The sequence below is a fragment of the Peromyscus leucopus genome, chromosome 15, assembly GCF_004664715.2.
Source record: "Peromyscus leucopus breed LL Stock chromosome 15, UCI_PerLeu_2.1, whole genome shotgun sequence".
NCBI lineage: Eukaryota > Metazoa > Chordata > Mammalia > Rodentia > Cricetidae > Peromyscus > Peromyscus leucopus.
In genome coordinates, this window is record NC_051076.1 from 54,505,316 (window position 1) to 54,532,192 (window position 26,877).

The following is a 26,877-nucleotide window of genomic DNA, read 5'->3' on the forward strand; positions in this document are numbered from 1 at the left end:
ATCTTAGAGGGTTTGCCCTGCAGGCACAGTGCACGAAAGCAAAGATAAAGTTAGTTTTCAGTGTCTACAAAAGTCTACAAACTAACAGGGCGTTCCAAAGCCACGGCTTTTAACTTTCTAACTGATCTTTGTATCCTATTCTAGTTATAGGTTTCCCAAGACCACCAGAAGGACATCAAAATGAAAAAGCAATTAATCCACCTTATTGTTTAAAATGTGCAGCCTTGGCTTGCTTCCTTAGTTCCACATTACACGATGGGAATTGTGTATTGTGAGAATATGGCCTCAGAGGGTTGCAGACTCTAATCTCATAGGACAACAACAAAGTACTACCAGTGAGTCATGGATTAGGGAGTAGCTCTGTTGCTCTGTTTAGGGAGTTAGGTTTTTATCTGTGACTTTTTTTTTTTTTTTAAAACATTTTTGTGTTTTGCCTGCATGAATGTTAAGTATAGCGTGTGAGTGCTGATGCCCGTGAAGGCCTGAAGAGGGCACTAGATGTCTGGAACTGGAGTTAAGTGTTGTAAGCCGCTATGTGGGTGCTGGGAACCCAGTTTACATCTTCAGAGAACAACCAGCACTCTTAACCACTGGCCCATCTCTCCAGCCCCCACCAGGTGGCATTTTGATTAGGAATTAGGATTGTCAGGAGAGCAAGACTTCAGAATGAGATCACATTCTCCAGTGACTGAAGTAAGACTGCAGAAGAGCAACAAGGTAGAATACGCCCCTCAACACCATGGATCCGATGCACGTTAAGGAATTTGAACTTTCTAGTACAGGAAATGTGACTCTATGGAACTTCAGGACACAAACAACTTCAATATTGACCAATAATTGGCTGTATATTAAGTACTGCCATGGTCACATCTGAATTTCAGAACAGCTGATGACAGAAAGGCTGTGGTTCGATTAGCAGGTACAATCCATCTGCCAGACAGGCCGAAGGACTTTATCCTCTTGTCCTGCTTTCCTTTGGGACCAACAGTATTGTGGTTTTAGCTAATATGGTAGAGTATGCCTTTAATCCCAGCACTGGGGAGGCAGAGGCAAGTGTGTTTCTTCCAGTTCCAGGCCAGCCTGGTCTACACAGGAGGTTCCAAGACAGCCAGAGCTACACAGTGAGATGCTGTGTCAAGAAGTCGTCTTGCAGTTGTGTGGCAGGCCCTCGCACAGGTGTTGTATGATCACAGGGCATTCAATGAATCAAAGACAACTCCTAGGGTGACGGAAAACCTACAGTTCACATGGGTGCTAATGTGCTCAAGGCTGTTGCTTCTGTATTCCTTTTGTTTGTCTTTTGGGTTTTTGAGACAGGGTTTCTTGTGTAGTCCTGGCTGTCCCGGAACTTGCTCTGTAGACCAAGCTGGTCTCAAACTCAGAGATCACCCACTTGTGTCTCCTGAGTGCTGGGACTAAAGGTGTGCAAGGTGTGTGTGACAACCTCCTGGCTCTTTATCTTTTGTTTTCAAGTAGATTCCAAGTGTGAAAGAGGCCAATAAAGCAGGCAAATTCAGGCAAGCACTTCACCGACGTTTCAAATCTACCAAAGCAGCAGCAGAGTTCATTAGCAAGCACAAGGTAAAGAGGCTGGAAGGTGAGACCAGGAGCTGCTCTTTCTCCTGTCCCCCAACATGTGTGCTGAAGACAGCACCAGCCACACATTCTCTTGAAGCCATTTGAGACCGTCCATTTTTAATATTTTATTAAAAAAATACAAAGGAAATTAACTCTGTAGGCCAACACAATTAGGGGAATGAGGGAAAAGTGGAATTCCAGAGCAAAGGGAAAATAAAATGCAACCCAACTTAGGCTATCGCATTTCCATACTCGCTGCAACAATAATGCAAGGACTTCACCCATGACAGAGAGGAGCCTTGAAGGGCGGCTCAGAAATGCTGGCAGAGGCACAGGAACGAACCAGAGTCTCAGTTGTCCTTGATTATTCTGTCCCAGGATGAATACAACTCCTCTCCAGACAGGTTGGGAAATGTAGCGGCAGAGAGCTGAATGTAGCACACACAGCAGCAGTAAGCACTCCTTAGCAGAAGTGTGCCCTTCAGACAACAGGGCAGTGACGGGAACCTCAGCTACCAGGCTGCAGCCACCCACCCCAGCCCCGAATAAATAGTGTGGACATGTCGTCATGTGGTAGCACTTGAGTCACCACCACGCTGCTCCTTCACCCAGTCAGAGACCAACACTGCCACGGCTACACCAGCCGGTTGTCAAGTCGCAGGTACTTCTGTTTGCCACAGGAAGATTGAACTCTGTACATTTACAGCATCTCTTATTCTAACTCCCCCCCCACACACACTGTTAATCTCTCAGTCTCCAGTGCCAAGATGGTACATTAGAAAGACCCTGGGGTCAAGTATGTCCTCTCCAGCCTTCCAGCTTACACTTCAGTGATCTTCTGGGTTCACTCACATTCCATTCAGTTCATGCCACTTTTCAAATCTCTACACCAACCAAGTCCCCCTAAGTGAGACTAGCATCAATCTTTCCTCTTGGCCTTTCAAATTTTAACAGTGATCTCTTGGTTTCCTCCAGAAAGGGAACTGTGGTGGCTGGAGCTACCTTTCTATTTAGAAAAGATATTTTTGCTTCTGGGGGGGGGGGTGACTTTCATTTTACCAAACTTATGCAGTTGATATCCTTCCAATCACCTAGGATGGACAATGCCCACACCTAGCAGGCTATACTCACCTTAATTCTCTGCAATATATGAAGCGCGCGCACGCGCGCGCGCGCCGCACACACACACACACACACACACACACACACACACACACACACACACATTCATTCATCCTCCCAAGCACTTGATAAGTTAGGAACAGGAAGAAAATGCTCCTCAGGTTTCGCACATCCAAAGGTGCACTCTTCCCTTGAGTACCTGCTGTTACCCACCCTTCGGAGCAACATTACCACTGCGAAGGAGAGTGTGTTCAAACAAGTACAATCGTCACAGCACTGGTGCCTGTAATCCCCGTGCACACAGTGAGATAGAAACATTCCGGAAAGGATCCTTGATTCTCCCACAAACTGTTCCTTGGAGTACTCATTGGCTCCAGCTGGTGTTCAGTAAGTTACTTTTCTCGAAGCACACACACCCCAGCATCGCAACGCTGGGTTCCCATGGAGGCCACTACTTCCCAGCTGTCGATGATAGGGTCGTAACACTCAATGCTACTCAGCAGAGAATTCCCATCGTATCTAAGTGGGGAAAAAAAGAAACAAAAGAAAGAGGTCGTCATTCCTTTACACACCAGTCCTGCATTTAAAGTAGTCCTGTCCTGAGCTGGTAGTACAGCTCAGCATGGGGGCACCTGCTACCATAGGCCAGGTTCAAGTCCCAGCACCCGGGGTGGGAGTGGAGACGGCCCCAGCAGTTGTTCCCCACGACACACTATGCCTCCTTCCCAACGGAGATGGGGTCAAACGGATTCTCCCCTTGGCTACATGATTCCACCCCACTTTCCACATTCTCACCCTGCAATTGCATAGAGCCTCCCCCGAAGCACTGTGGCCCCGACGTAGCACCGTGGAGTCGTCATACTCGTGACGGTTGTCCAGGAATCAGTGCGAATGTTGTAAGCTTCAACAGAAGAGAGGTGGGCTGTGCCATCGAAACCCCCCACCACATAAATATGGTCATTCAGTAGGGCTACTCCAGCACCTGGGGAAAAGAGAGAGGAGTAGCAAATGAGTGGCCTAAGCCTAGCATCATAACCCTGTAACGAAACACATCGCCAACAGCTGAACTGTGGGCAAGATGAGGGACGCAGATGTAAGCAAACCAGGCCTAGAAGAGTGTAATACAGCGAATGTCACTGCACGCCTTGGTAAACCCTTTGGCTGGGACTGGAAATTATAACCCAAGACAGACTCGGTTCTCTGTTTGCTTTCACTAACTCACAGTCCATCTCTCTTCGGTCGGCTGAACAGAGCAGTGGGGAAAAGGTGTCAGTAATGGCGAAAGCAGCAGAGGTCACGGCCATGGCTCTGCACAGTGTTTGCTCTGTTACATCACAGCCTGTTCCCTATCAGGAGCTCTCAGGTGCTCAGGGATGTACCTCTACGGTGGCACACTTGCCTGGTACATGCAAGGTCCTGTGTGCAGTACTCAGAATTAAAAAAAAAAAAAAAGATTTCATTCTTAGGTATTAAGAGATCTTAGGGGCAGGAAAGATAGCTCAGAGGTTAAGAGCACTGGCTGCTCTTCCAAAGGTCCTGAGTTCAATTCTCAGCAACCACATGGTGGCTCACAACCATCTGTAATGAGATCTGGTGCCCTCTTCTGGCCTGCAGGGATACGTGCAGGCAGAGCACTGTATGCATAATAAACAAACACATCTTTTTAAAAAAAGAGATCTTAGGTGATTTATTGCCGTTTATTTATCAGGTGTATGGCACACATCTGCAACCCCAGTCAGTGTGCACTACATACCACATACAGTGAGATCTTAGCGCAAAATAAAACATCGATGTGGTGGTGTAGCTGGAAGCCAGGGCAGGAAGACCACCTCACAGCAAGTTGTATACCATCCAGGACTACACAGTAAGACCCTCAAAACTAAATCCAGGAAGGCAAGGTGGTGGCGCACACCTTTAATCCCAGCACTCGGGGGCAGAGACAGGCGGATCTCTGAGTTCAACGCCAGCCTGGTCTACAGATCGAGTTCCAGGACAGCCAGGGTTACACAGACAAACCCTGTCTCAGGGAAAAACAAAACAAAACAAAACAAAAAACAATTCCAAAGAGTTAAAAAAGCAAAGACACAAAACTCAACACAACAGAAACATTTATTTAAACATGTACTACACATACAAAATTATGCTAGATAGACAAGAATGCAAGAATAGAAAAAAGTACTAAAGAATGAGTAAGAAATTTCTGTCCTGTCCTCAAATTTATAATCTAGTTCAAGGTTTAAACTTTGTCCTAATATTTAGAAAAAAGAGGTGAAAGAGTCAGGAATGGGCCTCCTATTTACAGCGAGTCTGGTGAAGGGAGAACTACGGTTCTACCCTGCCGACACACAGCCTCTACCCAAACCAACACTGCACACGTCAGGACTGTTGGCACTTTGTCCCTCTGAGCCTCGGTCTTACCAGAACGTTTGGTGGCCATGGGTGTAACGTTAGTCCAGTGTCCTGTGTGGGGATCATATTTCTCAACTGAATTTAATATATTCAAGCCATCATATCCTCCTGAAAGACAGAGCAAAGAATGAACATTCCGGGAAGAAAGGTAGATGCTCAGGCATGTTTTAACTGGCCTTCTGTGAGTGATTCAACTGAGTCAGTGTAGTTCTTCCAGAGGTCCAGCTCAAAGAATACCGAACATCCTACATCTTGCTTACAAGAAAAATATAATCCTGTTCATGGACAACATATTGGGATAGACCAGAGTTCTTGCAGACGCAAGTGTATGCACTTAATTCTGGTAAAACGATGCCTCTCTCCATCCCACATCCCAGACTCATACCTAGACAGTAGATTATTCCGCTGGCCACTACTAGTCCTGCACCCTCTCGAGCTGTCTGCATATCTCCCAGCATGCTCCACTGATCAATGTTTGGGTCATACCGCTCCATACTTGTATGACGCCTGCTTCCATCAAAGCCTCCAGAGACGTAAATCATATCTGCTCAGAATGAACAAATTAGACTATTAAGAATGAGAAATCTCTAAGAACCATTGTCTCTACAAATTACCCATTACCCATTGTTAAGATGCGGTGGGGGGCCCACACATGGATGTAATCACAGCCCTGGGGAGGTTCAGGCAGGAGGACCAGGAGTACAAAGCCATTCTTATAATGTACCTGATCATGTCAATTCCCATTCCTCCCAGGGCCATCCTTCCACCCTTGTGCCCCCTGAAAAAACATTTAAGAAAAAAAAAATACACCAGGTACAATTTGTGTTGGCCATATACTCATTGGCAAATGGTGAAATTCCCAGTGGCCACTCCTTAAAGAAAACTGAGTCCTTTCCCAGCTCTCTGATAGAAGCCATCAACTGTGAAGAGCTACATTTCAGCATCTTTATAATGAATTTTTCAAAAATTTATTTATTCATTCATTTTTCAAGACAGGGTTTCTCTGTGTAGCCCTGGCTGTTCTGGAACTCACTCTGTAGACCAGGCTGGCATCAAACTCACAAGAGATCCACCTGCCTCTGCCTCCCAAATGCTAGGATTAAAGGTGTGCACCACCACCGCCCAACCAAATTTATTTATTTTTACTTTATGTGCATTTGTGTTTTGCCTGTATGTATGTTTGTGTGAGGGTGTTGCATCCTGAAGTTACAGAAGACAGTGGTGAGCTGCCATGTGGATGCTGGGAATTGAACTCTGGTCCTCTAGAAGAACAGCCAGTGCTCTTAACCACTGAGCCATCTCTCCAGCCCTTTTATCACAAATTTTAAGGACTCCTTCAGTGGCTTCCTGTCTAGACGGTTTCTTTTCTTTTTTGGGGGTGTGTGGGGTGCGGTCAAGTCCATTTTTGACTACAGACTAAGTTTAAGGTCAGCATGAGCTACATGAGATCTTATCCCAAACAAATAAATTTCTTGGTATTTCTTCAAATTGACTTTTATTATTATTTCTTAAATTTCCCATTACGTATATAAATTGTATATGGTACTGTATGATACTACATAAGGACATTATTGTAAAAGTATATTTTGTACTCTGAACATTTTCCTCTTATGTGGTAAGTCAGTTAAGTCTCAGAAGCAAGAAACATAGTACAACCAAGGTATTTGAAGCCTGGAATGGAGGCTGGAGAGATGGCTCAGTGGTTACCCTTCCAGGGGACCCAGGTTTGAGTCCTTGCACCTACATGGTGGGTCACAAGTGTCTGTAACTCCGGTTGCAGGGGATCTGACACCTGTCCTGGCTTCTGGGGTACTGCTGTCATGTGATGCATACACAAAATGGAGCTACGACACTCACACACATAAAATAAAAGCCTGGTACAGTGGCTCAGGCATGAAGACCACAGGTTTGAGACCAGGGTGGGCTACACAGTGGTATTTAGTGAATCCTGCCTCAATTAAAAAAAAAAAAAAAAAAACCTAGTGTAAAGCCAGAAGGCTAGGGTGTGGTGACACAGAGTGCTGAAATCCCAGCACTAAATAGGGCTGAGGCAGAGGTGGGTGGATTATGAGTTTAAAGTCAATCTTATCATATAGTGAAACCGTTTCAAGAGGAAAAAAAGAAAAACAGAAACAAAATGCAAAAATAACCAAAAAAGAAAAATGGCGTATGATGACATACTTAAAAATACTTAAAAGCATTTGAAGACTACCAAATGGAGTTTATAAAACTATAACCAGTGTCTACTACCTATGGCACACTAGAACTTGAACAGTCAACTTTAGCCAGTGTTGACATGTCCACAAACAGTGCGTATGTCAGTTACCCTGACATATCTAAAGCAAGAATGAGCATTTGAACTCAGATACTTCTCCTCACATGCCACGCTCCTGCCAGACAGCACAAGAGCTAAGAACACAATCCAGCTGAAAGAAGACGAAAACACCATTTGCCATCAGACCTACCTCCCAGCGTGGTGGCTCCAGCAAGGCCTCGCCGCACATTCATAGGGGCCACGGAGTACCAGACTCCGTCCTCATCCGCTGTGTAGTCTAGACATTCCACTGAACTGAGGCGGGAACGGCCGTCATACCCGCCGATCACATAGATCCGGTCATGTAAGGAAACCGAGGCTACATACCGTCTTTTCCGGGTGATACTCTACGGATTTGGGAGAGAGGAGAAAGAGCGTTTCAGCTGGGCAAGCTCCAGCCCCTGCCTTTTCTTTCAGCACCCCGCCTGATTTTTAATCTTCTTTGCTTCTTCCTTGCCACCAGAAACCTCCTTTCGGCTAAGGTTCATCCCCAAGGGGCTGGAAGGCGACTGCCTACAGAGTGAAATCCTTCTGCCTCACTCCAAGGTTTACAGAAGACTTCATGGCTTCCTGCTGTCTTCTCTCTTTAGGCACTGGGCTAAAAGACTGAATAGCCGTCCATAGGAAAAGTACTGGCAGATGGCTAGTCTGAGAGCCAGGACTGAAATACACTGAAGAGTAGTCTCCTCGGAGATGGTTCTTGTTTATGCAGTACTGAAGGGAGACACAAATTACCATTTCAGTTAGACTTAAGCCCTGAGTTCAGGCTAGTACAGCAGGAACCAGAGCACAAGCTGTTCAGTCTACACTGAGCTGGTGTGGTGGTGTACACAAGCCTAGAATGCCAGCATTTATCAGCCAGCAAGACCCCAGCTCAAAAACAGGCCAGTTGTGGAGGCTCACATGTGTAACCCTGGCACTAAGGAGGCTGAGGAAGGAAGAAAGCCTGTACGTCTGAGGCTAGCCAGGCTACATAGTGAGACTTTGTCTCAAAAAGGGGGTGGCAGTGCTGGAAAGATGGCTCAGAGGTTACGAGCACTGGCTGCTGGCTGCTCTTCCAGAGGTCCTGAGTTCAATTCCCAGCAACCACATAGTGACTTACAACCATCTCTAATGAGATCTGGTGTACTCATCTGATGCTCTGTTCTGGCAAGTGGGTATACATGCAGACAGAACCCTGAGTACATAATAAATAAATCTTTAAAAAAAGAAAAAAGCCCAGCAAGACGGTTTGGTGAGTAAAGGTACTTGCTGCCAAGGCTGATGACCTAAGTTTGATCCCTGAAAGATCTCTGACCTCCACACACATGCTGTGGCACAGGCATGCTCACATGTGTGGACACACATTTAAAAAAAAAAGTAGTAAGAAATAGTAAAAAACCAAGAAACCACTACCACTCAAAGAAAAGCAAGCCAACCATTTACTGGATACCTAACTATACAGACAACATGGCCATAAGGGGCATTAGGCTGTCCGAAGCTTTTCTACTCTGAAAGCTGATCATTTATGATCTAGTGTCTAGTGTCAGGAACCAATGACATTTAAACTCTGCTGAAAATGGTTCCACCACGACTTACTGGCAGAAAGCTCCACTCCTGTGTCTTGGGGTCATATTTCTCTACCACATCAATAGGAGACTGCTGGCTTCCGAAGCCCCCAACCACCAGAAGCACTTCATTGGCTCCTAAGGACAAAGGCAGGAAAAGGCAGGTTACTTTACCCTGGCTGGGTAACTACTTACAGGGAAATGTAAGTAGAAAGGGTCAATAGGTTACGAAGTTGTTTGGTGGTACTAGGTATGTACCTAGGGCCTCAGCGTTCTACCATTAACCTGTAACCATTCCTACCCCACAACTAACACTTTTTATTTTAAGACAGGGTCTCACTAAGTTGCTCGGGCTGACCTTGGACTCACTCCATGCATAATCAGGCAGGTCTTGACCTTTCCAGCCTCGTCTCAGGTTCCCAGTTACCTTACAAACCTGTGTCACCTGGCCGAGCTAGGATGCCTTAGTATTTGCTTGAAAAATAATCTAAAATAGGGCTGTGTAATAGGAAGGTATCTATTTTTATTCTGTGTATCCATGTATTTGAGGGTGTGTGTGTGTGTGTGTGTGTGTGTGTGTTTCTCGAGACAGGGTTTCTCTGTGTAGCATTGGAGCCTGTCTGGGAACTCACTCTGTAGCCCAGGCTGGCCTCAAACTCACAGAGATCCACCTGCCTCTGGGACTAATGTCATGTGCCACCACACCCGGCTTCTGTCTTATTCTTTGGGACAGTCTTAGTGCCGCAATTAGACTGAACAGGCTCACCGGCATCCCAGGGCCTCCCTCTGCCCACTGCAGCACCCGGCTCACAGGCTTCCGTGCCTGCCGTGTTTCCCAGAGTGCTGGGAACCACACTCGGTTCTCGGCCTGTGCAGCACTTTAGCAGCTGAGCCACCCCGGCTGCTACCTCAGCAAAGTGTTTCTTTCTGAGGCTCTAACTCTGCAGAGTCTGAATCTTTGAAATGCACTTATCCAGCACAAAATAAAATCCTGGGCCCCCAAGATGGCTCCATGAGTAGGGACATTTGCTACTAGCCCTGATGACTTGAGTTCAACCCCCAGAAACTAGTTGGTAAAAAGATAACCGACTCCCACAAGTTGTCCACATGTGCAACCCCAACACACAAAATGTTAAAAAGAACAAAGGAAGAAAGGCGCTTTCTTTTCTTATGGAAAGTAACAGCCTAGATATCAAACGTTCCTTCCCCTACAGTCTTACTCCTGGCCATGGCTTGCTTTAAAGGGCAGTCTTGGCAGAGTTCTCCTGGGCATCTACTCAATAAACTCACAAGGAGAACAATTTGTCGCACTGGACAATTCAGTGATTAAGTGGGCTTGTAAACATGATGTTAGGCTAGGTGGCGGCGGCGCACACCTTTAATCCCAGGACTTGGGAGGCAGAGGTAGGTGAACCTCTGTGAGCTCAAGGCCAGCCTAGTGTACAGGACAGGCAAGGCTACACAGAGAAACCCTGTCTCAGAAAAAAATGAACAACAAACATGTCAGTGTTACAGGTGACCAGGGATGGCAAGTATCAGGCCTGACAGTTAACCTGTTTTGTTCTGTTCCTCTCCACCCCCACCTCTTTCAATTCCCAAAGAAAGAAAGACCAAGTTTCAGTGTGTTCCACAGGCTGGTCTCCAACTCCTGAACTCAAGTGATTCTCCCACCTCAGCATGTACACCTCACCTCACATCTGGCTAAAACATGTTAAATGACACTATAAGGATATGATCAGAAAAATTCAGTAAGTTTTCCACTGATTTTTCAGCCATTACTTATGTTACACTATGTAATTCCCACATTTAAAAACAAACAAGCAAACCATATCAGAAGCAGGCAGACCTCTGTGAGTTTGAGGCTAGCCTGGTCTGTCTCAAAAATAAAGAAAACCAAAACAACAAAATGCCACGACATTCTTTTGATGTGCCTTCATTCAGGCAGCTTGTAAAGTATAGAAAACCAAAAGCAGACAGGAAACAGATGTTGTTGTAAACCCTGGAAAATGGGAGCAGGGTCTGTCAACCTAAAACTGCTCCATAAATAGTCAAGTTCGCAGTAGAATTTGGGCACAGACGTCAGGATGAGTCACTTTAGTTTTTGGTTGAGACAGCTTTGTCACGTAGTCCAGGCTAGTCTCAAACCCACCCCCCTGCTTCTACCTCTCAAGGTCGAGACTATAAGCATGTGTCACTCTGCTATAAAGGATGTCACTATTTTCCACAGACAGAGCCTGTTTTAAGGGACTGTCACTCAGGCTTCAGAGATGGCTTAACTGTTAAAGGCTAGGCTAGGCTCACATCCAAAAAGATAAGACAGCTAACAAGGTAAGCTCTGTTAAATTCCAGTAACAGCCAGCCAGAAAAACCTTTTTCTAGGGGAGAGGTAGGAAGGAAGGAGATGGACAGGGTCTAGGTATGTAGCTCAGGATGGCCCCAATCTTGCGATTTTCCCTGCTTCAACATCTCAAGCACTGGAAACACAGGTGTATACTACTATGCCGGTGGTTTTGTTGTTGTTGTTATTGAGAACAGGTCTCTTGGTGTAGTTCTAGGTGGCCTGGAACTCACTATGTTGACCAGGTTGGTCACAAACTCAGAGAGATCCCCTGCCACCACACTCAGTGTCCGATGATTTTCATCTTTTATTTTTTGGTACTTGGGATTGAACCCAGGGCCCTCACATATTCTGGGCAGGTGCTCTCTCACTGAGCTACATCTCCAGTTGGTTTCTTTTTCTTTTTTTTTTTTCTTTTTTTTTTTTTTTTTTTTTCGAGACAGGTTTCTTGTGTACTTTGTGCTCTCTGAACTCACTTGTAGCCCAGGCTGCCTCGAACTCACAGAGATCCACCTGGCCCTGCCTCCCGAGTGCTGGATTAAAGGTGTGCACCACCACTGCCCGGCTCCAGTTGGTTTCTTGTTGCTGTTGTTTGTTTTGGTTTTTTGAGACAGGGTTTCTGTAGCCCTGGCCATCCTGGAACTCTCTCAACAGACCAAGCTGGCCTTGAACTCAGAGATTCCCTTCCCTATGCCTGAGTGCTGGGGTTAAAGGTGTGTGCCACCAGTGCCCGCAGTCATCTCCAGTTATTTTTGAACTTGTATCTTTCGACACAGAGTGTCTGAATTTATTCGGCAGACCAGTGTGGTCTTGAATTTAAAGAGTCCTTTCTGCCCCAGCCTCTTGAATAGCTATGATTATAGGCCGACACCACCAGGCCAGGCCAGTTTTCTACTTTCTTGATGGAAGAGCATGTCTAGGTCACCTGGCAAGATTTATGTGTAATCTGGTGCATGCCTTTAAAAAATCAAAAGCAATCTAATCAAAAAATACCTTCAGCAACTTCCTCAAAGCTAAGAATCACATAAAACTAAATCTAATTCCTCAAGGTCAGAGCAATAGGCAGTTTTCTGACAGTTCTGATCTGCAAAATATTTAAAGAAATGAAGAAAATGAACCTCTAGAGAATCTTCTGTGTTTCCTGGCTCATGAAAATCTTCATTGACTTTAGTTCAATTTAACAAGCAATTAATGAATGTTATTACATAAAAAAATACCATCTATATTCAAAAGCACCCCAGTGAGTGAACTTAACTTCCTTTATGTGGATAAAAAACTGGTGGCTTAGAGAAAGAACACTACCCACAGAGCAGGTTTCTAGAGAATTTACAAAATTAGGAAGAGAGGTGAGGGGTACAGCTGAGTGGAACAGACTTGGCCAGCATGCCCAAGGCCCTGGGTTTGATCCCTATCCCCACAGAAGAGAAGAATGAAAATAAACACAATACAAATATAATAGAAATTAGGAACAGAGGTCAGATGACACAGAACGCCTTCTCGTGCCAGTTCTTCCTGCTCAACCACTGCTCATGTACTATTCTAGAAATACTATTACTATTTTTGGGCTGGAGAGATGGCTCAAAGGTTAAGAGCACTGCTGCTCTTCCAGAGGTCCTGAGTTCAATTCCCAGCAACCAACCATCTGTAATGAGATCTGGTGCCCTCTTCTGGCCTGCAGGCATATATGCAGATAGAACATTCATACATATAAAATACATAAATCTTCATTATTATTTTGAGCTATAGACTCTAGACATATTATATTTAAAATAGCAAAAGTAGTCACATGTTTACTGGAATAATGCTGAGGTATGTAAATTAAAGGTAAATTGCTAACTGCCCTTGCATTCCATCTATGGTGTAATCCTGCTAAAGGCTAGGTCTCTGCTTCTATAAACAAGTATTTAAGAGCATCTGTCTTTTAAGTGCTGGGGATCAAACCTAAGGCATTCGAGGCAAGCACTCCATCACTGAGCTATACGCCCAGCACCAGCCTGTTTTTAAAATGACGGTGTTGTTGTTTCTCCCTTAGATGTGCAGTCAGCACAGCTTGGTGCTTGGTGGCCCAGGCTGTGGTCCACTACTTAAGAGGTGGAAGGAAGAGAACTAAGAACTTTAGGTCAGATGGGGCTACAGAACAAGATTCTATTTCAAAAAAGAAAAGAAAAAGCTGGGGCCAATGAGCAGCTTTTTCCAGCAGGAAAAGGCGTTTACCACCAAGCCTGAGAACCTGACCTCTGATTCCCAGGACCCATTTGGAGACAAGAGAACTGACTCTTGCAAGCTGTCCTCTACCTCCACACATGGTGGACTGCCAAGGTGTGTGCACAACAGATAATAAAGAAATGACAAAGTCCCAGCTAGGCATCCATGACTCAGTGTTTTACAGCTCCAAAACCCCCCACTGCATGGCTGGAGTCTAATCCAGTTAACCATTCATTCCTCTACAGATGGAACTTGGGTTGTATGTCTTTTTTTTTTTTTTAAATATCAACAATTTCTGATAAACATACTCGTCCTTACATAATGGAATCACTCGTAATTATCCCCTTGCCCCTGTTGCACCAAGAACACTTAGGATAAAGGCAGTATATGGTTCATATAATTTTCCCCTTGGCTCAGTAATATGAACATATTTAATACTATTTGTATGATTAGAAAAGTTACTATATCGTATAATTAGAAAAAGAAAATGGGTGTGGTGAGTCATGCCTGTAATCCTGGAACTTAGAAGGCTGAGGCAGGACTGCTTGAGTTCAAGGTCAGCAGGTCAACACAGCGAGTTCTACGCTAGTCAGGGCTACAAGTGTGAGAGCCCATCTAAAAACAACAAAACAAATCAAACAAAAAAGGAATAGAACTTAAACCAATATTTTCCTGTAACCTGTTTTCATACTTTTCTCTATTCCTTAATCCATATGCCACTGTCTATATTTTTGTATATAGTTCATGATATACAGATCGCATTTTGTCACCCTGAAGGAATTAATACCTTTCCTAACAGTTCTTTTTTTGTGGCTTTTTCTTGAGACAGGGTTTCTCTGTTTAGCTCTGGCTGTCCTGGAACTCCAGACCAGGCTGGCCTTGAACTCACAGAGATCCACCTGCCTCTGCCTCCCTGAGTACTGGGATTAAAGGCATGTGCCACCACCGCACATATTTTTTAAAAAAATATTATTATATTTTTAAAATTGTATTTATTATTAATGGTTTATTTTTATTTTATGTGCATTGGTGTTTTGCTTGCATGTATGAGGGTGTCAGGTCCCTTGTAATGAGACAGTTGTCAGCTGCCACGTGGGTGCTAGGAATTGAACCCCAGTCCTCTGGAAGAGCAGCCAGTGTTCTCAACCGCTGAGCCATCTCTCCAGCCCCGTGTGTTTTTATTTATGCAGGTGTGTGTTCCTGCATGAGCTTATGTGTAGCACAAGTGTGCAGGTGTCTGTGAGAGCAGACCAGGGTCTCAGATCTCTGAGCTAGAGTTATAGGTGGTGGTGAGCCGCCTGATGTGGGTCTTCTGCAAGGGCAGAAGTGATCTTCACCCTGGGTGACCTCTCCAACCCAGTTCTTTTTCTCCCTCACTCCTCCTTTCTCTTTAAATAGGTATCTCTGTGTGGTGGAATTTGGGGTGTTTTTTTTTTTGTTGTTTTTAATGTATTTTAATATCAGACAAACAGTATTTGTGACATTAAAAAACACTGGAGGCAGGAGAGATGTCTCAGTGATTCAGAGCTTTGGCTGCTCTTCCAGGACAGAAGTTTGATTCTCAGAAGCCACATGGTGGCTCACAATTGTCTGGAACTCCAGTTCTAGGAGGATCTGACACCTTCTTCTAGCCTTCATGAAACATAGACATTCTCTATTCAGGCAACACACACACACATACATAAAATAAAATAAAACAAAAAAATTTGAAATGGGAAGAATTTCATTAAAAACAACACAGAGGGGTTACAGAGATGGTTCAGTGGTTAAAAGCTCAGGCTGTTCTTTCAGGGGAGTTTGGTTCCTAGCACCCACAACAGGAGGCTCATAACTGCCTGTAACTCCAGCTCCAGGAGGTCTGATTCTGTCTTCTAGTCCCCTTAGAAACTAGAAAACATGTGGCAGATGTTCATATAGACAATACAAATACATATGAATAAAATAAATCTTAAAAACAAAGAAAAATCATTAGAAATAAAATAAATCAATAGACAGCTTGATTATCAATATCCTACCTAATACACATTAATTCTAAAAATCAAAAGTTAAAAAAAAAAAAAATAAAACATTAGATGCTGAGAAGATGGCTCAGTGGTTAAGAGTACTTACTCCTCTTATAAAGGACCAGTTCTGTTCCCAGCACCCACATGGTGGCTCACAACAGTCTATTACTCTAGTTCCAGGGGATCTGATGCCATCTTCTGGCCTCTGTGGGCACTGGACATATGTGGTACATTCACATGCATATAGGCAAACACTCAAATATATAAAATTAAAAAAAAATCCTTAGGGTTGGAGATTTAGCTCAGTTGTAGAGTGCTTGCCTAGCAAGCGCAAGGCCCTAGATTCCATCCTCAGCTCAAAAAAAAAAAAAAAAGAAAAGAAAAGAAAAGAAAAAAAATCCTTAAGAAATAAAAGTAATACTGGGTATCATGGTGCACACTTTAAATCCCAGCACTTGGGAGGCAGGTAGATCTCTGTGAGTCTGAGGCCAGCCTGGTCTACAGAGTGAGTTCTGGGACAGCTAGAGCTGTTACACAGAGAAACCTTGTCTTGAAAAACCAAATAAGTAAACTAAAATAAATAAAACACCATCTCGTATATACAGAATAACTGATAATCTTTTATAAAATACTTTTAGATAGTGGCAGCAAGACTCTTTGACAGAGACATGAGGAGAACAGGGGACAAGAAAATAATAGCTGAGTACCGTGCACCAACCACAATACTAGGTATCTTATCAATGTTCTCATTCAATCCTCCCAACAACCTAGTGAGAAGAATGAACCCTCATTTTAGAGGTAAAAGCACAGGATCAAGTAAGCTTTGTTTCTTTCTTTTTTTTTTTTTTTTTTTTTTAACATTTATTTATTATGTATACAGTGTTCTGTCTGCATATACACCTGCAGGCCAGAAGAGGGCACCAGATCTCATTATAGATGTTTGTGAGCTACCATGTGGGTGCTGGGAATTGAACTCAGGACTTCTGAAAGAGCAGTCCAGTACTCTTAACCTCTGAGTCATCTCTCCAGCCCTTTGTTTTGTTTTTTTTTGAGACAAGGTCTATTATGTAGTCCTGGATGCCCTGGAACTCACTGTGAGGACAGGCTTTGAACTTGGAGATCAACGAGACTCAGCCTCCTGAATGCTGGGATTAATGATATGTACCACGATACCCATTTAAGGTCAGATAAACTGCTATCACCAATTAGCACATCTGTTTGCTAACACTACAGCTAACATAGGTAGCACTTATGTGACAATAGCTATCCTAGCCTTTACCTAGATTTCTTCATTTAATCACCGTAACTCTCTTGGAGCTATGTTGATTCCCAGCTCACAGCTAAGGCAACGGAAGCACAGGCAGACTGAACTTCCTGTCTAAGGTAAGCAGCAAACTGGAAACTGTTGTAGAATATTAGTTGAAGATGTGTTACATTTGTTTATGCTGTGGAATATTTGTTTAATGATGCAATTCTTGTATGTTGCATTTGTTTAACTCTGTAAAGCTGTGTTACTTTGCCTGTCAAAACACCTGATTGGTCTAATAAAGAGCTGAATGGCCAATAGCAAGGCAGGAGAGAGGGACAGGTGGGGCTGCCAGGCAGAGAGAATAAATAGGAAGAGAAGAGGACTCAAGAAAGGGAGGAGCGCGAAAAGGAGAGGAGAATGTCAGGGGCCAGTCACCCAGACACACAGCCAGCCATGGATTAAGAAGGAAAGAAAGATAGATAGATAGAATAAAGAAAGGAAAAAAGCCCAGAGGCGGGCTGGAGAGATGGTTCAGAGGTTAAGAGCACTGGCTGCTCTTCCAGAGGTCCTGAGTTCAATTCCCAGCAACCACATGGCGGCTCACAACCATCTATAATGAGATCTGGTGCCCTTTTCTGGCCTGCAGGAATACACACTGGCAGGATACTGTACTCATAACAAATAAATAAATAAACAAACAAACAAATAAACCTTAAAAAAAAAAAAAGCCCAGAGGCAAAACATAGCTAAAGAGAAACTGGATAATTTAAGTTAGAAAAGCTGGCTATAAACAAGCCAAGCTCAGGCTGGGCATTCCTAAGTAAAAATAAGTCTCTATCAGCTGACCTGAGCTCATGGGAGCTCAGCAACTCTGGACTGACAGCTAGGGAACATGCACAGGACTGACCTAGGCCCTGTGCATGCGTGTGACAGTTGTGTAGCTTGGTCTGTGGTCTGTTTGTGAGGCCCCTAGCAGTGGGACCAGAACCTGTCCTTGGCACTTGAGCTGGCTTTTGGGAACCCAATCCCCAACTGGTTTGCTTCACCCAACCTTGATGCAGGGGGGAGGAACTTCGTCCTGCCTTAACTGGATGTGCCATGTTTTGTTGACTCCCATGGAGGCCCGCCCCTTTCTGAATGGAGACAGAGGAGTGGATGGAGGAGGGGATAGACGGGAGGTTTAAGGAGGGAACTGTGGTCAGTATGTAAAATAAATGAAAAAAAATTTAATAATTTTTTTTTAAATCTTGATAAATATAACCTTAAAGCTCAAGACAAGACTGTGTAAAATATTAAATTAATAAAACTACTAGAGAAAAAAAAAAAGAATAAGTCTCCATGTGTCTACTTGGGAACTGGGTGGCAGGCCTTCAAACAGTTAAAAAAAAAAAAAAAACAACAGGAAATCTGTATCACCAATCTGGCCTCCAAGGTCAGGATTTTACCTATCATATGTGACTGCCAGAAACCCTGTATTTTTAGGATCTTTTGTTTGTTTGAGACAGTCTCTCATGCTGGTTTTTAACTTTCTACATACCCAAGAATGACCTTAATCTTCTGCCTGCCTCTACTTCCCAATTACAGACATTTACCACCACACCCAGTTTATATTAAACCACTCTACCAACTGAACTACAACCCCAGCTCTACGTCCTTTGTTTAAATGCTCAAACAAAAATTTAATGTTACATAATATATAATAATATACAAAATGTCTTTCTCTCTAATTTAATCTCCAACAATTATGTGACATAAAGATACTCTCAGATTATAGGAAATAAAAGCTTAAAATGGCAGTGACTTGTTTAAAAAGATTAAAAGCAGGTCTGAAACAAGTCCTGGGGCTGGGGATGTAGCTCAGTCGTACAGCGCTTGCCTAGGAAGCGCAAGGCCCTGGGTTCGGTCCTCAGCTCCAGAAAAAAACAAAACAAAACAAAACAAAAAAAAAACACAGACAAGTCCCTTGTATGCATTACAGATGTTATTTCCAGCTATATCAAACCATATGAAAAACGTAGTTGAAAATGTCCCCTCCTTCTGCTAGGAACACCAACTTACCTAGACGGGCTCTTGTCCTGGGTCCTTGCATCTGACTCCGAAGTTCAGGCCTCAGGTGAAATTTCTTTGCTTCATCAACTAGATCCCTGCACTGTAAACTACATCGGATGAAAGGCTAAAATACAGAAGACAGGAGTGAACACACAGGACATTTATAATACTGTAAGGACAAAATGACATATATAAAGAAGATTTACTTAAGTAGACACAAGTACATAATGAGCTGAGCATGCTTCCTTTCTGTAATCCCAGCACATCTGTAATTCACATCTGTAATTCCAGCACTTGGCAAGCTGAGACAAAAGGATTTCTGAGATTTCAAGGCCAATTTAGGGCTACATACTGAGTTCTAGGCCAGCATGATGTAGAGTAAGACACTGTTAAAAAAAGACAAGACACATGCTCTCTCTCTCTCTTTTGGAAAAATATGTCTTTTCTGGAATAATTTCCCCGAAGCCCTCTCTCCTTCGCTACTTTCTTCTCCTCCCCTTCTTCCCCTTTTCATCCTTTCTTTCTGCCAGGGTCTCTGTAGGCCAGGTTGGTCTCAAACTTACAACACAGCCTAGGATAACTTTAAACATCGATGCTCCTGCCTTCACCTCCGGAGTGCTGGGACTATAGGCATGCATTCATCATAGCCCAGCTCCCATATCTACATCCCACAGTGCTCTATGGGGGTTGGAGAGACGGCTCACTTTGGTAAATTCCCTGCCACAGAAGCACGATGACCCGAGTTCCATCACCAGACCCCACGTAAAAAGCCAGACATGGTACCCCACACGAGTGACACCCACACTAGCAGAGTGACAAGCAGATCCCTGGGCTTGATGCCAGCCCAATCAGAAACTCCAGGTCAACCAGTGAGAGACCGTATCTCAAAAACCAAGGCAGATGGTCTCTTGCTACTGCTGTGTCTTTCTTTGCATGTCTGCCGCTGCCATTTTCTCTGGTACCTGGCCTGGTGTGTGAATGGGCGTGGGAGATCCCCACTGCCCTTAATGTAGTGTGATTATCTCATGGACATATCCCATTCTACTGGGCAAATTACCTGTGGATTATCATGGAGATGATTTCCTCTTAAGCTGTACTGTTTAAAGTGTTGCCCCCAGCCCCTGACCCTGATAAAACAAGGGCTGCACAAGATAGACAAACAGAACGAGGAAATGTCACACAGCTAGTTTCTCTTAAGGACCATGGCTTAGGTTAATAATTAAGAAAACAATTGAGTCCCAGAAGCCCAGCTAACTCAAGTTCTATAAATCTTAATGTTGGGAGATGTGTTTACAGGTTTGTGTGTGCATCAGAGCTGAAACAAAGCCTTAAATAGTGACTTTAGGTTAAGATGACTTTGGTAATGGCTTTGAGGTAGAAAATCTTGGAAAACAATGTAAAGTTTAGAAAGCACACTTTTAATAGCTGAGTAAGGGACTCACTGAGGTCAAGAGACAAGAACAATGGCAGCCTGGCTATTGCTGGCTGACGTACCTTTCTTGCTAGGATGGGTTGGTGATCAAGGGTGATGATTAATTCCTTGTACCCATTACTGCCCTCAGCTTCCTGATATAAAATAAACTGTTGATGAGTGGGTATGCACCCTAAGGATTTAAATAGAGTTGACTGATTCTTTTTTATATATAAAAGTTTAGATTTGTGAGTCTCTTAAGATTCCTTATAAGATCTTTTGCAATAAGTAATAAAGTATCCTTTCTTTGTAACTTTAAAATGCAGCCTGCCAATAAAAGAACTGGCTGAGAAAAATACCTTGTTTGCTAACATTCTGTTAATCTATAAGAAGTTGCTTATGGGTTCTTGGGAACAATTTATTTTTCACCTATAATACCTAAAACGTTTAACCATGTAAGGGATATGGAAAACATGTTGCTTTTTACTTGTATTCATTGTAATCATTCACTTGAAAAATAGTATGTAGCCATGTTGTAATTTTTATATTGCTTGAAAGATTCTACTGGGGTATATAAGCTGTAAGGGAAAAATAAAGACACAGAGAAGGAAAACACCAGGTAAGATGTAGAAGGAAAGTTAGAAGGAAGACATCGAGAGACAAAAGGAAAACTTCAGGGTGGAAAAACAGAACAGAAAAGGAACAGAGCAGAACAAACAACAGTGAGAATAATAAAATGAAGAACTAAGCTTTGGCCCTCAGACAAGTCCTCGTGTGTCTGTTTGTCTGTCCACCTGCTCTGCATCTCTTCAGTTTCTCTGACCTGCTAAAGGTCTGCCATTCATCGGCACCCTAGGTGAGATCCTGACATGTTGGAGATGTGCGCGCGCGCGTGTGCGTGTGTGCGTGTGTGCGTGTGTGTGTGTGTGTGTGTGTGTGTGTGTGTATTTCCCTTTTTTGCCAGTCCCAGAGAGTTAAGTTTTACCCTCTCAGATAGAAAAGTCAAATTGAGTGATTATAGTTTTATAGTTGGCCGACTCTGTGGTTCCCCCTCAATATCTGAGCTGCTGGAGGCTGTTTCTTATGGCAGTAGTACATATAAATTATAAAAACATCATCACAGAGAACTTAAGTTAGAGAAATACTTATATAAAACAACAGAAAGCTCAATTGCATCAAACTAAGTAAATCAGATTTACTAGAAGTAAAAACATGATTTGCTAAGCAAAGCAACTCTTGTCTTTTTTTTTCTCCAGAGCAATTTATAGCAATTTATGTTTAACAGAGGAGGAAACACAGTTCATTATAAAACAAAAAGGCAGCAAAGTGCAAAATTAAATTGTGGATTTTCATTTGTGACAGAAGCCTGACTTGCTAAGTAACATTTCTTCTGCCTAGGAAGTTCCCAGCTTTGCCTCTCCAGCAGGCCGGCTGCAGGGACACTACTGGTTTTTGGTTAGGCACACTAGGCTGTGGAGTTAGTGGAGGTTCTGGATGCCAAGAGCCTCACATGACTTACCTCAGCATCTATCACATCTGTAATGTACCTGGGGGTCAGCAGCGGCATCCGAACATACTGTAAGAGGTCAGGCAAGGATTCTTCTCGCTCCTTCTTGGAATGCTTCACCCAGTTGATGACAGCCTCAAAGACTGGCTCCTCAGAATCCACCTGCAATGAGTAATTGCACGTCATGGATTTCTGCCTTTCCAGTTAGGAAGTTTCCCACACACTAAAAACAACCATTCTTACTTGCTCCTTTCTGCTCCCTGTCCTCCATTACTGTTATTTCCCATCTTCCAGAAGTGTGGAGGTTCTGGGAAAAGTCTTTTCAGATACAGGAAGAGAATTATATGCAACTTAAAAAGAACTAAGACAGATAGTATTTAAAAAACCATCAGTCACATGTTGGCCTTCCTTTCAGAACTGTATCCATTCTTGAATTTTTTTAGTCATTTCTGCAACTTCAGTTAACATGGGAGAGGAAATCTGTTATCTTAATTAAAATTGAAATAATTTATATTCATAGTTACCTCTGAAACAGGAATTTCACTTTATCATCAAACATAATGCTGCGGCTTTCAAAGTATGGTCAGTCAGCATTTAAACAACTATTATGTATTAAAATCTGTGCTGTTTGTGATATATACTTTCAGATATGTAGGTAGGTGTAGGGGTGTGTGTGTGTGTGTGTGTGTACACATATACATTTTGGGGGACGGGGAGGAACTTAGATTACACATGGCAAATAGATAAAGACACACGCTCTCAAGTCTGTATTATGCCACTAGAAAGGCAACCGGTGTAAGAACAGCCGGGATTTTCCAAGGCAGTCACCCGTGTCAGCCCTGTGCTCTCTCAGCAGTTTCTGGGCAGGTGTGATCTGAGGCACCTTTCAAAGCGCTGACTGTGACTCGGTGAGAGCAAACAAAAACACCACCTTGCACACCATTTCCCAAGAACTGTGGTGCTCTGGAAAGCAGACATGTTCTGGCATGCTCCTTCATTTGATGCATTTATGAACTACTAAGTGCCAAACACTGACTTCACTGAGGTTGATTATATAATAGGGACGAATCAAGCACAGTCCTTGTAGGCCAGACTTGGCCCTCATCTTCTCCACCCGTCTTGTCCTTTCAAGTGCTGGGATTATAGGTGAGGACCACCAACTACTAATTACTATACTCTTGCTGTAATTAAAATTATATAGGAAAGTAGCAGAGCTGAGACAAAAATAACAAGGACAGGATAAAAGGGTAGATTATTGAATCTACTTTAAACTAAAGAGCAACTATTAATCTCAAGTATTTTACATTGGTATGAATTTTGTGTAATGATACAAATTTAAGGTTATTTTTGTCAGAAGACACTCTATACATGTTCCTACTCTTATTTAAGGTATTTTTGTATATTGATACAAACTGAAGGTTATTTCTGTTATACTGTATATATGTTTTGACTCTTGTTAAGGTATTTTACCTATACAGCTCATTTAAAAAATGTATAATTTGCCGGGCGTTGGTGGCGCACGCCTTTAATCCCAGCACTCGGGAGGCAGAGCCAGGTGGATCTCTGTGAGTTCGAGGCTAGCCTGGGCTACCAAGTGAGCTCCAGGAAAGGCGCAAAGCTACACAGAGAAACCCTGTCTCAAAAAAAAACCAAAAAAAAAAAAAAAAAAACCCAAAAAAAAAAAAAAAAATGTATAATTTGCCGGGCGCACGCCTTTAATCCCAGCACTCGGGAGGCAGAGCCAGGCGGATCTCTGTGAGTTCGAGGCCAGCCTGGGCTACCAAGTGAGTCTCAGGAAAGGCGCAAAGCTACACAGAGAAACCCTGTCTCGAAAAACCAAAAAAAAAAAAAAAAATGTATAATTAAGAAATACAGTTTTAGGGCTGGAGAGATGGCTCAGAGGTTAAGAGCACTGACTGCTCTTCCAGAGGTCCTGAGTTCAATTCCCAGCAACCACATGGTGGCTCACAACCATTTGTAATGAGATCTGGCACCCTCCTCTGTATACATAATAAATAAATAAATAAATAAATAAATAAATAAATAAATAAATAGACACCAAAACCAAAATCAAAACTTTAAAAAAAAAAAAAAAGAAAAGAAAAGAAAAGAAAAAAGAAATACAGTTTAGTAGTTAGTCATCTATAATGATCAAACTTGTAGTTATGTTAGGTATTTTTTCAAGGTTAAACAGATATATTTTAGATAGAGAGGTGGTCTTCAAACACTCCAGAGACCTACAGAATATATGACATTTAAGATGTTTTAATAACCTAAGGCTTTTCATGACAGTGAGACATGTCTGCTTCTGGCAGCACCAATTTACTTCAAAAAAGGATGATGGGCATTGAAGAACCTCCATATGGAGTTCGCTTTTATTGTGGCAAAGTTAGCATTGGGCAAGAAATTGCCCTTGCCTTGACTGCTGACATTATGCTGTCTAAATTGGACAAGCAGGACACAAAAGAAGGTGACTGCTGAACTTTGCCAAGACAAGGTAAGACAGACAGTTCTTCAAAATTCTGCTTCACAGAAAAGTCTATCAGACATTCTAGGCCAATAGGCTGAAGATGGATGCCCCAGTGTTGCAGAGGAACCTTGGGTGACTGTCCAGGCAGCCAGCTGCTTCTGTCCTTTCTATAGTTTTGAAGCTGTCTGCTCTGCACTTCCTGTTTACTCAGGTGATATTAGATCCTTCCCAGGTCTCTGAGGGGGCTGAAGACTAGATGGCTATGGTTACAGCTTTCCTTGTTACCAAGTTCAGAAAAGAAGTTCACAAAAGAGGTGTGAAGTGTATAAGGCTGGGAGACATGAAGGCTTAAACTGTCTATCTCAGGAAATGGTTTAAGGTCTAAAAAGATAGTCTGGGGTTGGTAATACAAATTAGGATAGAAAGTGAATTAGGCACCAAACTCTGGACTAAGATAGATTGGTTTCTCTAAACTTACCACACACAAATGGACTGGACATTGTGAATGTAATCCTTATTTGATAATTGTTCTTACTGCACATAGTTTTACTGTGTCAGAATTAAAACCTTTCCTTTCCATTTAGAAAAAGGGGGAAATGCTGGGGTCTATTTAATTACACGGTGAACCCAGAGTTTGCATTTGTGTTAAATAAAATCAACCTTGGGTCAGGAGGCTGAGTTAGCAACGACAGAAAGTAATCAGAGGGCATCTGGAAGAGACAGAGACACACACCGGAAGTAGCAGGGAGGGATCTGGAGTGGCATGATTTCTTTTTTGTTTTGGCAGAGCAGAAGGACACTCTCTTTTGGGAAGACTCCAGCAAGGAGAGAAGGTTAGCTGTTGCTACTCAGCCTCTCTGAGCTAGCAGGTTTTGATCCCAGCCTTTAAATCTCTAGTCTTATTTATAAATAGAATGATAGAGATTCAGGTAAAGCTCCCTTTAGCGGTAGCAACAGAGGTGGTGCCTGCAGGAACAGAATTCCCACCAGGCTGGGGCCTCAGTAGCCAGGCACTGCCAGGGAAGCAACTGCCAGGAATTGCAATTGCTGGCTGAAATAGCATCAGATTAAGGTGCAGCCAACTGTGCCAAAGTTAAATAGGCTGAGTAAAAGGCTATTTTTTTTTTTTAATTAAACAGGCTGATAAGTCAGGAAAATCTCCCTGAAGTAGTAAGCTGAAATCTGGTAAACAAGTAGCAAATAGCCAGGAAGAATAAAAAAGAGAGTACTCAAAGGGCCAGAAGCGGCAGCACACACTGATAATCCCAGCACTTAGAAGGCTGAGGCAGGAGGGTTGCTACGTAGTGAGTTCAAGCCCAGCTAGAGATGTAGACTAAGATCTTATCTCAAAATCCCCAAGAGCACTCTAAAAAGAGTGCACCCAGCAGCTCTGGACCAGCTGTCCTGTCTGACACAGGAGTGGCATTTAACTAAAATAAACGGAGTCCAGCATCTTAGCTGTACTAGCTACGTCCTGAAGCCCAACAACCATGTCCAGTGGCTATCAGACTAGACAAGGGAACTGAATCCTCTTGAAAGAATTTTCTAACGGACAGCACTGAACAGAGCATAAAGAACTGGCACTCGGGGACATTTTAGCCGTCTCATCTGATGAAGGGAAGAAGGGTGGTGACAGGTGGAGGTAAGCCCCAGAATGCTGGACATCATTTGACACTGCTGTCCTGTGTCAAGCAGGACAGTAACAAACAGATGTCTGCTGTGATGACCCTGGGGAGAACACTCAGAGGGCTAGGAGGCAGAAGATAGGTTCAAGTCTTCTCTGGCACAATAGGCCAGACTCCGGCTGTGGCGGTTCTGGAAAAGCACGTGGAAGATCAGGCAATCCATCTTACTGACGGAAGCTGGGAGGATGCAGGATAGCCATCATTAAGAAAAATTGTCTTTTGTTTAAAAATAAGTAAACTAAAATTGCAGAGAAACTACTCAATGTGCAGAGAAGTTAATGATTCATAACGGGGAAAAATAAGTATTCTTCACAAAGATTTTTCTAATGTGTCAGACAAGGCACCGTCATTTAGTGCTTGAGACAGACAGTCCAGTGTAGGAAGTGCTAACATTATCTACATTTTATAGAAGAGGAAAAGAAAGGCTAACCAGCAGGTAACACATCACAAATGTTCTAAGTCTGACTGTAAAGCCCATGCTGTTTTAGGCACTATGATATACTGTTTCCCACTGTTTTAAGCACTGTTGGTTTGCTGTATATTCTTTTTTTTTTTCTTTGAGAAGTCCAAGAACAACCTTGAATCCCTGAACCTCGTGATACCACCCTTCTTTCCACTGTCAGTTACGGAATTACAGACTAGCAGCACCATGCCTGGTGCTACTGTTTTATTTAATAAGAGGAAGTACTTTTTAGCAAGTGGAAGTCAAGACATCTGGTTCCAATTTGGGGGCTGGTTTATAGAACAGAAAAAAAAAAAAATCTTTTGTTGTCATTCCAGAAAAAGCAAAGGCCAGTCCAAATATATGTGGAAGGAAAGCTGCATAAAAGAATGCTTAAGTTGTTTTTCATACTGGCCTGATTATGGTCTCTTCTGTTCCATCTTATTTCATCCAGATTCTACAAGAGGTCCCAAATGACTGGTGATGTTTGTGCTAATCTCCTGATGAGGACAGCTGGAAGCAAACTGGGCACCTGGTGGTGAGCTCGC

The 26,877-nt window shown here is 43.2% G+C and overlaps 1 protein-coding gene across 3 annotated transcripts in view; it reads right to left on the reverse strand.

Moving 5' to 3' along the window:
* Nucleotides 1–1,690: 1,690 nt before the first annotated feature.
* Klhl12 (kelch like family member 12) overlaps nt 1,691–26,877 on the reverse strand; it is a 37,782-nt gene continuing 12,595 nt past the window's right edge. For all 3 annotated transcript variants that reach the window (XM_028876623.2, XM_028876622.2, XM_037211396.1), the window contains 8 exons: nt 21,745–21,894; nt 18,824–18,938; nt 9,002–9,108; nt 7,575–7,770; nt 5,495–5,653; nt 5,119–5,217; nt 3,496–3,682; nt 1,691–3,219 (listed from right to left, as the gene is read on the reverse strand). In XM_028876623.2, coding sequence (XP_028732456.1) covers nt 3,093–3,219; nt 3,496–3,682; nt 5,119–5,217; nt 5,495–5,653; nt 7,575–7,770; nt 9,002–9,108; nt 18,824–18,938; nt 21,745–21,894 — 1,140 coding nt within the window. In that variant the 3' untranslated portion in view covers nt 1,691–3,092. The remainder of the gene's footprint in view (nt 3,220–3,495; nt 3,683–5,118; nt 5,218–5,494; nt 5,654–7,574; nt 7,771–9,001; nt 9,109–18,823; nt 18,939–21,744; nt 21,895–26,877) is intronic.